This window comes from Gopherus flavomarginatus, chromosome 16, assembly GCF_025201925.1.
Source record: "Gopherus flavomarginatus isolate rGopFla2 chromosome 16, rGopFla2.mat.asm, whole genome shotgun sequence".
Taxonomy (NCBI): domain Eukaryota; kingdom Metazoa; phylum Chordata; order Testudines; family Testudinidae; genus Gopherus; species Gopherus flavomarginatus.
The window spans coordinates 27303682-27318652 of NC_066632.1; the positions used below are offsets into that span (position 1 = coordinate 27303682).

At 48.5% G+C, this 14971-nt stretch overlaps 1 protein-coding gene across 1 annotated transcript; it reads left to right on the plus strand.

The window, feature by feature from the left end:
- Positions 1 to 7977: 7977 nt before the first annotated feature.
- TMDD1 (transmembrane and death domain 1) lies at positions 7978 to 9617 on the plus strand. The gene is made up of 2 exons (XM_050925068.1): positions 7978 to 8019; positions 8709 to 9617. Exons 1-2 carry the CDS (start codon positions 7978 to 7980, stop codon positions 9615 to 9617), a joined length of 951 nt encoding a protein of 316 aa, XP_050781025.1.
- The last annotated feature ends 5354 nt before the right edge of the window (positions 9618 to 14971 follow it).

A 14971-nucleotide genomic window follows, 5' to 3' on the forward strand; every position in this document is an offset into this window, starting at 1 on the left:
GATCTGGCCCCATGACACTGCTCCTCAGCATGGTGATTGTGTCCGTACCACGCAATGCAGAGCATGCTGTGTCTGCCCTCCACCAACTAAAAAACCTTGCCTACCCTGAAGGCTTATTCAAGAACTAAGTGCTAAAGACTCAATTGGCTGAATGTAACAGGCAGGATTCAAAATTCAGTCACACTTTATATTAAGGATCCATTTGATAAATACTTCATAAAGGGTTAATAAATGACGAATGGATATTTTAATGAATAATCAATGGTTATAGAACCCTATAGGTTGCTTGTAACCATCTACTTACATTTATAACATCTACTAATCCATTTATTAACCCTTTAAAAACCACTTGTAAATTGAACAAAGTGTGACCCCAAATTAATTCAGATAAGTGTTGCCGGGGCTGGGAGTGTGGCGTTACTGTATTGTCTCACCTCATCCTTAGCATGGACACTCTCTTTGGGGATCCACTGTCCCTTTGTTCCAAATGTGTACAGCACCTTGCACAACAAGGCCTTGATCCTCCATTGGGGCCTTAAGGGGCTACTGCAATAATTCATACACTATGCGAAAGCAAGGTGGCAGAGTTTATAAATTCAGCAGAAAGTAGGAAGCAGGTTGTCTCCCTCCTGCAGAGGAGGATTTTGGTGCAGTTTTTTCCAGGAAACTTCATCTGCTTGGAGTGTGAATTTTAGTATCCAGACCCCGATGTTGTTGCTGAAGCTCCCAGATCTAATTCAACCCCAGCCACCTTGGTGCTGGGACAGATACATAGTGTGAGTCGCTTCCCTATCCCCTCCTGCTCCTTGTTAATCTCCTGACTGGGATCTGAGTGGAAATACAGGGAGTGAGTGTTGGATTTCAGGTGCCTCCCTCCTCAGCCACAAGCAGGGAATGTTTGTTTTTGTTCCCTAGCCAGGCAGTAGCTAAAACGGGTTTCCATTCTGAAACCAAGTCCCTGTGTGTGTGATAGGACCCAGCAGGACAATAGGAAAGTGCGTTCCCTTCACACAGACAGGAAATCCTCTGGCTACCATGCAGGAGGGCAGAGACAGTCAAACTCCTCAGAAAAAGTGTCTAAGGGCCAGATCCTGAGAGGTGTGCTGGGCTTAAAACAGGCCCAGCAGGTAGTGGGTTATTCATCGGGGGCAACGTAGGTTGAACAAATGTCTGAGTAATTATAACAGCGCATTGCCCTTCTAAGTGTGCAAGTGACCACATCTCCCGTTTCAGTGGGGCTTACTGTCTCTCTCTCACCTTGAGACAGCTGTGGATCATAACTGAACTGCCAGCCGTTCAAGCTACTAGGTTTTCATATATCTCCTAAGTCCAAGACCGATCATTAGGCACAAAGTATCTAGCATGAGAGCCACAGGGTAGTTTTGCTTTCTGTAATAGAGACAGGCTCTCTGTGTGGTCCTGATTTATGGAACAAGCTCAGTGCCGATCTGCTGAGATTCATCTTGTGTATTCTTGGCTCATTCTGAGCGTGTGTGTGTGAGAGAATTAAAATATTATCACCCAAAACACTACAGTCTCACTCTTGTACGCTATATTGTAGGATTCTGTAGTCCTTTTTTAAAGATGCTGCTGGCTGGAAAATACTCCTGCTTTGCATACCAAGGAATTAGTGGAGCCTTGTTCATGATCTGGGGTCAACATTGTTGCTGACAGGGAAACTTGCTGTTAAGTCTCTGGAGACACCAGGTCAGATTTTTCAAGTGCTTGGCACCCACAATTGGAGCCAGATTTTCAAAAGAGCTTAGATCAGCTCTTAAGGGCAGATTTTCCCAAAGCGTTACAGTGGGCACTGTTGGATGCTGAGCACTTCTGAAAATCTGACTCCAGTTGTGGGTGAGAAACACTTGAAAATCTGCCCCCTGAGCCTGATGCATTGTTTTTGCCTGGAGAACAAGTTTGACAGGAATATAATGGACCAGGGCTGAGGAACAGACGCCAGGCTCTTCATATCATGCATGCTCCAGAACATGACTAGTTCAAGAGCAAGTGACATCACACTGAACTCTCTGATACCATGCTCTGGCTTCCCTGTTGGATCATAACGTAACCACATATGTTCATTGACTGATCAAAATACTGATCCAAGAAGTAAATACTAATCAAGGTGTAGTTGATGCTAAAGCTGGACGAGCCCAAGTCCGTGGGGCCAGATGTGCTGCATCTAAGGGTGCTAAAGCAGTTGGCGGATGCAATTGCAGAGCCACTGGCCATTATCTTGGAAAACTTCATGGCAATCAGGGGAGGTCCCGGATGACTGGAAAAAGGCTAATGTAGTGCTCACCTTTTAAAAAAGGGAAGGAGGAGGATCTGGGGAATTACAGGCAAGTCAGCCTCACCTCAGTCCCTGGAAAAATCATAGAGCAGGTCCTCTAGGAATCAATTCTAAAGCACTAAGAGGAGAGGAAAGTGATCAGGAACAGTCAGCATGGATTCACCAAGGGCAAGTCATGCCTGACTAACCTAATTGCTTTCTATGATGAGATAACTGACTCTGCAGATGAGGGGAAAGCAGTGGACGTGTTATTCCTTGACTTTAGCAAAGCTTTTGATACGATCTCTCACAGTATTCTTGCCAGCAAGTTAAAGTAGTATGGGCTGGATGAATGGACTATAAGGTGGATAGAAAGCTGGCTAGATCATTGGGCTCAATAAGTGCCGGTATCAAGGGAAGTGCCCAAAGGGTCGGTCCTGGGGCCGGTTTTGTTCAATATCTTCATTAATGATCTGGAGGATGGTGTGGATTGCACCCTCAGCAAGTTTGCAATGACACTAAACTGGGAGGAGTGGTAGATACACTGGAGGGTAGGGATAGGATACAGAGGGACCTAGACAAATTAGAGGATTGGGCCAAAAGAAACCTGATGAGGCTCAACAAGGACAAATGTAGAATCCTGCACTTAGGACGGAAGAATCCCATGCACTGCTACAGACTAGGGACCGAGTGGCTAGGCAGCAGTTCTGCAGAAAAGGACCTAGGAGTTACAGTGGATGAAAAGCTGGATATGAGTCAACAGTGTGCCCTTGTTGCCAAGAAGACTAATGGCATTTTGGGCTGTATAAGTAGGGGCATTGCCAGCAGATCGAGGGACGTGATCATTCCCCTCTATATGAGGCATTGGTGAGGCCTCATCTGGAGTACTGTGTCCAGTTTTGGGCCCCACACTAAAAGAAAAATGTGGAAAAATTGGAAAGAGTCCAGGGGAGGGCAATGAAAATGATTAGGGGACTGGAGCACATGATTTATGAGGAGAGGCTGAGGGAACTGGGATTGTTTAGTCTGCAGAAGAGAAGAACGAGGGGGGATTTGATAGCAGCCTTCAACTACCTGAAAGGGGGTTCCAAAGAAAATGAATCTAAACAGTTCTCAGTGGTACCTGATGACAGAACAAGGAGTAATGGTCTTAAGTTGCAGCAGGGAGTTTTAGGTTGGATATTAGGAAAAACTTTTTCAATAGGAGGCTGGTGAAGCACTGGAATGGGTTACCTAGGGAGGTGGTGGAATGTCCTTCCTTGGAGGTTTTTAAGGCCCGGCTTGACAAAGCCCTGGCTGGGATGATTTAGTTGCGGATTAGTCCTGCTTTGAGCAGGGGGTTGGACTACATGACCTCCTGAGGTCCCTTCCCACCCTGATATTCTATGATTCTAATGCCAGTAATTAAAAACAATGGTTAAAACAGGACTCGTGTGAGTAGTTTTGAAATTCAAGTTGATCAAGCATTTTCTGCCTGGCCTGAATCACTTTATTTTATGTATTGGATCTGAACCAAAACCTTGGCTCTGAAACCCTTTTCTACCCTCTACTCACTAAAGTTTGACTCTGGGTCTGAACTTTACATACTGGGGACCCATGTCCAGTTATTTCATACAGTGCCTTAGCATTTCCTCTTCTGATTCAGGCTGGGACCTGAGGCCATTGGAGAAGATATAGGGAAATATTATCAGCTGTTTTGGTTCACGTGAAGTCTTTTCATTTCATGTAGGTCTGAGCTTCTAGGTTCAGTCTCTGGGGCCTGGTTTGAACTTTGAGTTCAAACCAACCAAATTTGGCCTGGGTTGACCTGGAAACTGGTCAGAATCGCAGAGCTTTGTCTGCAGCAAGATGTCTAATTCTAGGGCCCTGAAGGAGATGTGGGGAAACGTCTCTTGGATGGCAGTGCCCTCTCCCTGGATCTAAAAGGGAGCAGGGCGGCTCCGGGAAGTAACATCACAAGCATGCAGAGCTATAGTGGTGCATCTGGATCAGGAGGCGATAAGACAGCGGCGGGAGTTCATCCCTCCACTGCAACCACTTTGGCCCCCTACACCAAAGACTATCCCAAGAGCAGGGGCCTTATACACCAGCTGCAGAGCAGACCCAACAAGAAGCTGCTAGGAAAGAGGGGACATGGTGAGGTTGTGCTTGTGCCCTGACTATTCTGCAGTAGTGCCATGGCTCTTAGAGAGCTTCCTTCTCCCCTCTGGCAGAACAGTGAGGGTACCCAGTACTGTGAAGGAAAAAACTATACATTACCACCTGTCTGGGAGGTAGAATGCAGTTGGTCAGCTGTCTCTCAAAATCTGAGCAGCACTCTGCTTCTGTAGGTACTGGGAATAGGGGTTTCACTATTTCTTTGCATTACTTCTTGTCTATTATCTGTGATATGGTTTTGCAAACCTTTTACAAGGCTAGCACGCACCCTGTAGTAAACTTGTAACTAGTTTATCATCTCATTTAGACCATTGCATTCCAAAAGTCACCAAAGCCTTAGAGACCTCCTGCGTCAGCTATAGCTTGGTGCATAGGGTATGTTAGCTAAGCATCAGCAAAATTGTTTGTTCTTCTTTGGAATGTTTCTGAACACTGAGATTATATTTCACATTTCGCCTTGGTTAAACAATGTAATGTAAGTAAAAAGCATTTTGGAGGACCTTAACTGAGAGTTGTATTGGTTATATAAAACATATGACATTGGCGAACATTCTAACCTTACCTTTCTCTTATCTGGCTCCATACAAATTTGTAAGACCAGAGTGTCAATAGTAGCAGAATATCTAAAGATGAGAGAGTTGAATGTATTTCTTATTCTTCTGCTGTATACAGAGAAAGGGTCATGCAAAGGTTGGAGCCCCTAACTAGTACAGTTTTAGTGTTCTAATCCAGTATTCTAAAATATAATTAGGCTTGGAGGGATTTGATTTTTGTCAATAGAATTTGATTTTAGCATCCACATACACACTGACAAATTTTCCATCAATAATCGAAATCCGGCAAAGAAAGATAATGCTGCTTGAGAACGTGGAGTATGATTTAAAGATGTTTACATGTGATGCTGACAATTTTGTGTTTTTAACGGTTAAAACTTTAACTTCTTGAATCTCAACATCTGCTGTCATTAAATCATTGGCTGATACCCCCTGTAATTTCCTAGGATTGGGAAAATTTAAATAAAAATTGGGGGTGGGGGTGGCAGGGGAAGAAATGCTTAAAACCCCAAATTCTGGGCAGCTGTGAAGATTTAATTGATAAAAATAAAAACTGAATTCTGCCAAGCCTAAATACAATGCACTATACTCATTTACTTCCTTATTTTGATAACATATTTAAAAATCACACTTATAGCTACATTAACAGCCCCCATGCTTTGAGTAATATATCTTGCTTGTGAGCCGAAATGCCTCTAGTTCAGCTAGCAAAGCAATTTACCTTACTTGTTAACAATTCTGTCTGTGCGAATTGGTTTCCCAGTATATCTGCTTACAAGAATCAGTTGCCCAAACGGTAATCAAGTTTGCTCTGTATCTGGTACAGCATTTAGCAGTGTACAATCCTGAAAGGTGCGTTTTTCTATTTTGCCTTTGGCCTGACCACAAACACCATGGGGCTTTGGCATAATTCAGTCACCGCTCAGATCACCAGCCCCAAGAAGGAACTGAAGCAATGATCTGGGGAGATGAACACAGATCGTCCTGCCACCAGCAAGACATTATCAGCACAAAGGAGTGCAAATCGGTCCTAATACAATGGCTCGAGATGGAAGTACAGGAACCACCTCCCTACCAGACTGGAAGCCCTGACATCTTCAGGGATCTAAGTAAGCACTTGAATCAGGTTGAGACCCTCGAGCAAAAGAGGAACTTCTGACCTATTCAGTGCGGCTGGAGGATAAGAAATATTGAGAGAAAAGCCAGTGCAGCAGAGCTCAGAGTGCCGGGGAGGAAATCCTGCAGGACAAGCTGCGGGGCAAAGATCTCTTCACTGACAGAAGCTGCTCTCTCCTTACAAAATGGATCGGTATAAATGTATAGGTCCTGTGACTCATGGCTTCCTCAGAGGATTTTTCTCAGGTTTGCCCCTCTGGCTTCTTGCTCTTTACCTCACTTTTTGGATCTCAGACCAGTAAGTCTTCATTGCTGAACTTTACATACCCAGTGCCTTGCTCCCGCATGGCACCAGTGGCCTCGGAACCGTATTTTCAATGTCGACAGGGAGGATATTTTGGATGCCGAGAGGTGAAGATGTGTCAGACAAGGACAGATTTGAAGAAGAGTTTGAAAACTGGAACATCCTGGAGCTTTTGCTAGAAGAAGCAGAACCAATAAAATGATTCCATTTGGGAAACAAAGTCCGGGAGGGTTGTTAGATTGTCCTTGAGTATGAAATGGCACTACATTTTTAAAGAGCCTTTTCTTCATTTCTCTTAAATTTCAAGCCTGATTAACCCATTCGTGTATTCAAGACAACAATAATTTCCCTTGGCTCATGCTGCCTTGTGCTGAGAGCCTCCCTTGGGCAACACGAGGTCAGAATCTTCATGGGAGCCCCCCAGAGCAGCTGAGTCACTGCCAGAAAGGGGGTTTGGTGACTCCTAGGAATAGGTGAAGCCCTTCTCTGTCCATATCAAACCCATACATCAGCATGGTGACAGCAGGAGCTGTTCTGAGGCAGGGCTCTGGCTTTCATCCAAGTCCTTGGGGTGGGGTTTTTAAACCAAGATCCTAGCAATTCATGGTTCCTAAAGATCCCATTGTGCTTTCTGAGATTGAAACTTTGGTGTCCTGGCTGCATTCCACCATAAATAATTATACTTTGCCCCCAAAAACTCCCCTTGAAGCATCAGTTGTATAAGGTATCCCTCACTTCCTGTGCAAAACTATTACCGGTGCACAACTACTATGTCCTCCCCTAGAGCTGGGAGAAGTGATCGGTAAGCCCCTTACCTACTTCCCGGGTGGGGATCAGAGATCCCAGGAGCCCTGGCTCCCAGGCCCTGTGCTCTGACAACTAGATCGTATTTACGCCTCTGAAATCTGCTGTGGTTTTTCTTGACTTTCTCCGGGAGTCAAATAGAGTTTTAAAGGATAATCTGATCTCCAGATTACATTGACCTCTAGAGTTTCCCACCCTACTTGTCTGTGTGAGGTTTTGTGGTTGAGATAGAGGGTTGGAGCCAGGACTCCTGGGTTCCGTTCCTAGCTCTGCCACAGATTTACTGAGTCACTTTTCTTTCACCACCTGATAAACAAGTACAGTGCTGAGTTAGAGACCTTCTCAGGGGCCGGGTGAGAACTAGAATTATCACTTGTTTTGTAGAGCACACAGAGCCTGGCAGAAATATTCTTTTCTGGAGCTGTGTTGCCACCTTGTGGCATAAGCCCTGTGACTTTGAGCTAAGGAAGATTAAACTACACACAGATGCTCCACTCAACGGCAGCTTTTCTCCAACTGTTGCAGATCTTCTCTTTGTTCTGCACCAGTCTGGGATCCGAAAATGAACATGCGTGTGCACACCCCCTGATTTGGGGAAGGAGCATGGGGTGGTGCTGAGAGCAGTGGACAGGGGTGGAGGACTCTTGGGTGTTTTACTCCTAGCTCTTGAAATCCTGTCCCTCTACCTTCCCCCCCCCCCCAACCGGGGGATCATTCTGAACGCCCTGCCCTGTGACATCAGGCTTTACGCTCCAGGTTCTAAATTCCACATGGAGCCACGTTCCCCACCAGCTGAGCAGGGAGCTGATCTGGTAACTACTTATTACTAATTACACTCCTTTACATTCTCCCCCCCACACACACACACCGCTGTAACACATCGGGATACAAATGCAAGCCCACAGTGCCAGGGCCTGTGTAGGGCACTGCTGACTGGGACTCTGTCTTGGAGCCGACCATTTTATGCTGGCCGAGCCAGGAACCGGGGCCGGACCACCTGGCACATTCGGAGCCAGTATTTGTACAGTCCCATGAGCTGATGCTGTGGTCATGGCAGGCCGTGCTAGGAGAAGGGTCGCTGTTCAAGACCCTCAGAACCTTGCCCGTAGAAGCGCTCATTGAGTAGCCCAGTGACCGTCCTCGCTCATGTATTTTTGTTAAACTCAGGAGTGCAGGGGCTGGATCTGCAAAGACTTAGGTGCCTCAATCCAAAATGTAGGTGCTCAAAACCCCTGCTCAGCTGCTGCCTAACGTTGTTAGTCCCTAAGTTTCCCCTGGCGGGCGTACTTGAATGCTCGTTGGGGCAGCGAGAGAGTGTGAGTGACTGTAGCCCAGTGGTGAAGAAACTCGCCCGGGAGACGTGAGTCCACAGGCAGAACACATGCTGGGTGAGTGTGCCCCTTTTTGTGTGGGTGGACGTGGCGTTGGGATGCTGAGTCGATCTCCTACAGGGGTCTAGCCCCAGAACTCCTTATCCTGTACTGATATTCTCTCTGCTCAGGGCTCTGGTCCCTGTTCTTCTGTGATGTTTGAGACCATAGGAATCGGACTTCTCTTGCTGGTTACGTGTGGCTCATGTGAGGATACGGCAGCTGATGACATAGGAGTGCACATGATGGGCCGAATATCTGAGCTCCTTTCCCCGGAGGAATGTCATGAGTTCTACACTCAGATCACCGGCCCTGAGGAGAACATAGAGGAGGAGCTGGAGCGACTCTCCGAAGTGAAGAACCCAATCCTCTCCCGCCACCGGCGAGACATCGTCAGCACAGAACAGTGCAAAGATGTCCTGACCCAGTGGCTCGAGGCAGAAGGAGATGCAGTGTACTGGGATCGTCTCTCCCGAGCCCTCCGCCAGATTGGGCGCCCTGACATCTCCCAGGAGCTGGGCAAGAACGTGAACCAGGACAAGAACCTCGAGCTGAAGAGGAACGTGGAAGAATATCACAAGGGGGTGGAACATCTGACCTCCTCGCTCCTGCTGGAGGAGGATGAGAAATATGGAGAGACGAACGAGCACAGCAGAGCTCGGCGCGCTGGTGGGAAATCCCGCAGGGAGAGTGGATTGATGCAGGCAGGCTGGGGTGACATCGACCTCATCATCGAAAGGAAACCACTCCCTCCGTACAACAGGAGCCTCTTTGAATGGATCAATCCGGTGGCTTCTGGCTTCATCGGAGGGTTTTTAATCTCTTTTGTCCTCATGGCTCTTGCTATTTACTCCTTCCTCTGGACCCTGAACCGAGATACCCTGGAGATTTCTCATCATAACCCAGGGCCCTGGCCTGAGCGTACGGCTCACAACCCCTTGTTCAAGTATGACCTCAACTATGCCTTGATTTTAGATGAAGACTTAGGGGATAGTTTGGATGGGGATGCTTCCGACACCAGCTTTGAAGGGGAGCCGTAATTTGAACCTGAAACTTTTCTATCTACAGCCCTATGGGGCGCAGCCAATAAAATGCTCCTGTTTATGGAATCGAGCCCAGGAGTTTGGTTTGGTTCACATATAAATGTGTGCAAGGGGGTGAGACTGCAACGTGGCTTTACGGTTCAAAGCCTGCTTCCCCCTGCTCTTTTCTGAGATCTTCCAAAGACTTAAATCTTCCTGCTGGAGAGCATGAGCCAGCCACGAGCTAGCTCTCGGGGGGGAGCCCAGGAAAAACTTCCCTAGGGGAGAGGGCAGGATATAACACATGTGCCCCTGCAGCATTTCTTGCACCTTCTTCTGAAGCATCTCCTAGTGACTGCAGTGGGAGATGGACCTCCAGTCTCTGGTCATTCTTATGTGTGCAGGTCCTGTACTGTGGTGTATATTCTAGCACCTGTCACAAGATGTCACTGTGCCCTAAGGAATAGGCACCTAAACTCTTTCTAAAGTCAGCAGCCCAAGCGCTCAGGGTAGGATCAGCTTGCCAGAGCAGTGCCCCACTCTACCACCATCACTTACTGGCCTCCTTTGCTGCCTGCAGTCCCAGAGCTCTGTCTTTTTCCAGCGCTGGCAGACCAGGAAACGTGGCAATTTCCCTGCCCCTCCCCTAAGCCCTGCTGCTGTGCCTCTTTCAGACGGGAAGGAAGGTAACAGGGCTCTGCTGCCCACGGTCTTAGAAACAAGGCGGGGACAGTCCATACATTCGGGAGTATGGGAAGATAGAGGGGTCAGCTGCAAGGGACAGGGAGCTTTGGTCTACCCACTGCTTTCCCCTGCAGCACTCACGCGCTGCCCCTCTCATCGCCCCGAGGGTGGGTTGGTTTGCTTTCTGGCAGAGGTGGACAAAAAGGATGAGAGAAAAATGAGTGTTTCCTGCAGGACCAGCTTCTTGCTAAACCTGGGGAGGGAAGGCATGCGTAACTGTACAGTATTGTTGTTTGATGTAGTGTTTGCCCAGCACATAAGAACAGCCAGACTGGGTCAGAGAAAAGGTCCAGCTAGGCCAGTGTCCTGTCGTCTGACAGTGGCCAATGCCAGGGGCCCCAGAGGGAGTGAACAGAACAGGGAATCATCAAGTGATCCATCATCCCCTATTGTCCATTCCCAATTCAGGTTTTGGGACACCCAGAGCATGGGGTTTTGCTCCTCATCATCCTGGCCGATAGGCATTGGTGGACCTGTCCTCCACAAACTGATCTAGTTCTTTTTTGAACCTAGTTTTGGCCTTTACAACATGTCTTGGCAACAAGTTCCACATGAATCACACTGTATTTATCTAACACTTGCTCCTGCCTGGGCACCAGTGACACAGATTAAAGCTCATGCAAAATTCCCATGAAACTGGGATCAGGATGGGATTTCAGCACACCTCTGCTCTTCAAATAGTCCTCAGCTCTAGTCTGGCCTTTTCTACTCTGTCCTTAGGGGACACAGCTGGTGCCTGGATGCCATCAAAGCCAGGCCCTGCCGCTCCAAGCATGAGACAAGGAGCTCTCCGTGGGAAGGTCCCATTACCTCTTGACCTAGCAGTTTAATAGGTCCAGGTTGCCTCGGTATTGGATGGGGCGAGAGGAGATCTACCCTCAGGTATTTGGTATCCAAATCAGCAGGGTTTATGCCCAGCAATGGGCTTCATGCCAAGGAACCCCTGTGCTTGATTTGTGCCAGGGCTGAGCCCAGCCATTCCTAACTCCAGCTAAACCCTGAGCATGTGGGCAAGACTCACCAGCCAGCACTCAGGAAAGAATTCTCTGCAGTAATTCAGATCCCATCCCATCACAGGCCACTGGGCATACTTACCTGCTGATAATCAAAGATCAATTGCCAAAATTAGGCTATCCCATCATACCATCCCTTCCATAAACTTATCAAGCTTAGTCTTAAAGCCAGATATGGCTTCTGCCCCCCCTACTCCCCTTGGAAGGCTGTTCCAGAACTTCGCTCCTCTAATGGTTAGAAACCTTCGTCTAATTTCAAGTCTAAACTTCCTCGTGTCCAGTTTATATCCATTTGTTCTTGTGTCCACATTGGTACTAAGCTTAAATAATTCCTCTCCCTCCCTAATATTAATCCCTCTGATATATTTATAAAGAGCAAGCATATCAAGTGACTAGATGAGAATCGGGGGGGGGAGGGATTTTTTTGGTTTTTTTTGTTTTAAGAGGCTTCTAGCCCAGAGGGTTGTGTGGGAAGTGGGATGGGCCAGTAACCCACAGGCCCAGAAACCAGAATGAAAACACAAAGCACCCTGCATTAATGACTTTACAAAAATCAGATGGTTTCTTGCGAGCTGACTCGGGATTTTTTGAATGCTTGGGGCTGGCAGTTCCAGTTCCCAAGCACATCAGTGCTGTAGGCAACTGAGAACCTTTACTGCAAGCGCCTTCCTCGCGCTTCAGAACGGGGCAGGGGCAGTCACTACGGCACGGTTCTTTCTGCGCCACCTTTGGAGCCTTGTTTAGCCTCACTTTACCCTGTGTTTTGAGGCCATGTGGTGTATGTGTCCTGCTCCACCTGCTGTGATCCTGCTGCAGAGGCACCCTCCCCCCTCCCTCCCGCAGGCCTGCCAGTGCTTTCAAGGGCGGTGGCTTGCTCAGCCCTGTAGGTGCAGTAACAACATAGGCGGAGAGAAAGGGGCTGGGGGGGGCCCACTGTTTCCTCTCCGGCGATCAGGTAACCTGTGTTCTAAAAATGTGACTCTACAGAAGATGCTTCTTGCAGCCATAGCTAAAGCCAGCCCCTTCTTACGGATGCACCGAGCAGTTCCCAGCGGTGCTGATTCAGGCACTTACGCTGCATTAAGGTATCTGCAGCGGAGGTTTTTCTGTGCTGTGAGGCCCCCAAATCATAGTTTAAGCTGTCACCTCTACTCCTGCTATAAGGAGAAAAGCAAACCCAGAGCTGCGTGTCTTGAATACCTGGCTGCAGCCTCTGGCGAGGCAGACAAAAAGTGGCTCTGTTTTCACAACCCCCTGAGCTTTCAGCTGTTTGGAGGGCAGAGTTTAACCCTTCCTGACAGCATGCAAAGGCTGGAGCGCACACTTTACTAATGCGATGGCATGGACTGCACCCTCAGCAAGTTCGCAGATGACACTCAACTTGGAGGAGTAGTAGATACACTGGAGGGTAGGGATAGGATACAGAGGGACCTAGACAAATTAGAGGCTTGGGCCAAAAGAAACCTGATGTGGTTCAACAAGGACAAGTGCAGAGTCCTGCATTTAGGAAGGAAGAATCCCATGCACTGTTACAGATTAGGGACCGAATGGCTAGGCAGCAGTTCTGCAGAAAAGGACCCAGGGGTTACAATGGATGAGAAGCTGGACATGAGTCAACAGTGTGCCATTGTTGCCAAGAAGGCTAATGGCATTTTGGGTTGTATAAGTAGGGGCATTGCCAGCAGATCAAGGGATGTGATCATTCCTCTGTATTTGAAATTGGTGAGGCCTCATCTGGAGTACTGTGTCCAGTTTTGGGCCCCACACTACAAGAAGGATGTGGAAAAATTGGAAAGAGTCCAGGGGAGGGCAACAAAAATGATTAGGGGGCTGGAGCACATGACTTATGAGGAGAGGCTGAGGGAACTGGGATTATTTAGTCTGCAGAAGAGAAGAATGAGGGGGGGATTTGATAGCTGCTTTCAACTACCTGAAAGGGGGTTCCAAAGAGGATGGATCTAGACTGTTCTCAGTGGTGACAGAGCTAGAAGCAATGGTCTCAAGTTGCAGTGGGGCAGGTCTAGGTTGGATATTAGGAAACACTATTTCACTAGGAGGGTGGTGAAGCACTGGAATGGGGTACCGAGGGAGGTGGTGGAATCTCCTTCCTTAGAAGTTTTTAAGGCCCGGCTTGACAAACCCTGGCTGGGATGATTAAGTTGGAGATTGCTTTGAGCAGGGGTTGGACTAGATGATCTCCTGAGGTCCCTTCCAACCCTGATATTCTATGCGTCTACATTGTACTGGCGCTGAGGAAGGTGGTTGTTTTCGATCCAAGAACCCCTGCATGGTTAATGTGAAGAATAACAGACCTGAAAGATACAGATGCTGTTGCAGAGGTGACTTAACTCTTATCTGTAACAGTGCAGCAGGTCCAGGCCTGGGCGTTCATAGCCTGGCACCAAGCCAGCTATGACTGCGGCTGTATCTCCTCCTGAGGCACTGGGGAATGCCTCTTCAGCATGTCCCATTTCCTGCCTGCCCACAGCTGCTGGCGGATGGCAGTCTGTAACAGAAGCACATTCCACAACCTTTGTCCTCTAGCGCAAAGGATGAGTTGGGCGGGTGCCTAGTTGCAATGTGTTGTGTATGCAGCAGCTCAAAGGAGAGAGCAAGGGAGCACTTGGATCAGCTCTGTGTGCCTGTACAAGACTTCGCCAGGGCTCGACCCTCTCCAGGGTGGCGGGGAGCCACACCGCCTCAGTACAGCGCCTATGAAAAGCAGCCTCCAGCTGCATACTTTATGGTTTAAAAAACCAACCAACCAGCCCTCTGCTGAATGACAATCCAGCAACATAGAGTTAATTATCCATTGCCCTGAGCGTTTGATGACCTGATTCTCCAATCTGCGAAGGCCTTTCTACGCCAGTGGTGTACAAGTTCCTTAGCATAGGGGACTGCTTCTATTGTAGGGATGGGGGCAGCTTGACGTTCGGGGGCGGGGGGGGGCAGATCATCCTGGCCAGCCTCTTCCCGGGCAAGGTCTTGATGTGCCAAGACTTGTAGATTTTGAGGTCTGGCAGAGACCTACCTTCGTCCCCGGGACCCCATGCTCATGGTTGGTGTCAGCCAGCAAGCCCCAGCCTGTGGGTTCACACATACTCAGGGGAGGGAACCCTAGAGTTGCAGTTCACTCTTACCATGATGCCAGAACCAAATCCCTCCAGCGTTGTTGGGAAGCTGGTTGCTGCATAGAAGACCCACCTGAACTGCACACTGTGAGCCCTCTCCTGGGCTGGCACAGGCCTTGGCAAGGGCACCCGAGCTGGGGGCCCATTTTCATTCTTCACCCAGGGTACAGTGTCACTGCAGGCTTTTTTTTTTTCAGTGTTTCCAGTCAGTGAGTAAATAACCTGCTAGCCGCATGCCCAGGGTCACAGCTGGGCCCTTGGGCTGTTTCAGCCAGGGCAGCGCAGCTCCCGAACCAGCTCACAGGGTGTGGGGCTCCCGTAACAGAGTGAAAGGGCATAGCTGAATAAGCTGCCCTTGGGGGCTTGCTGCAAGTCCCAGACAGTGCTTTCCCCTGGCAGGGGTCCTCCTTCACAGCTGGCATGCCCCCATGGGCTGTCGGCAGGACAAGCAATGGTGTAGGGGCCGATTGAGAGGAGTAAATCC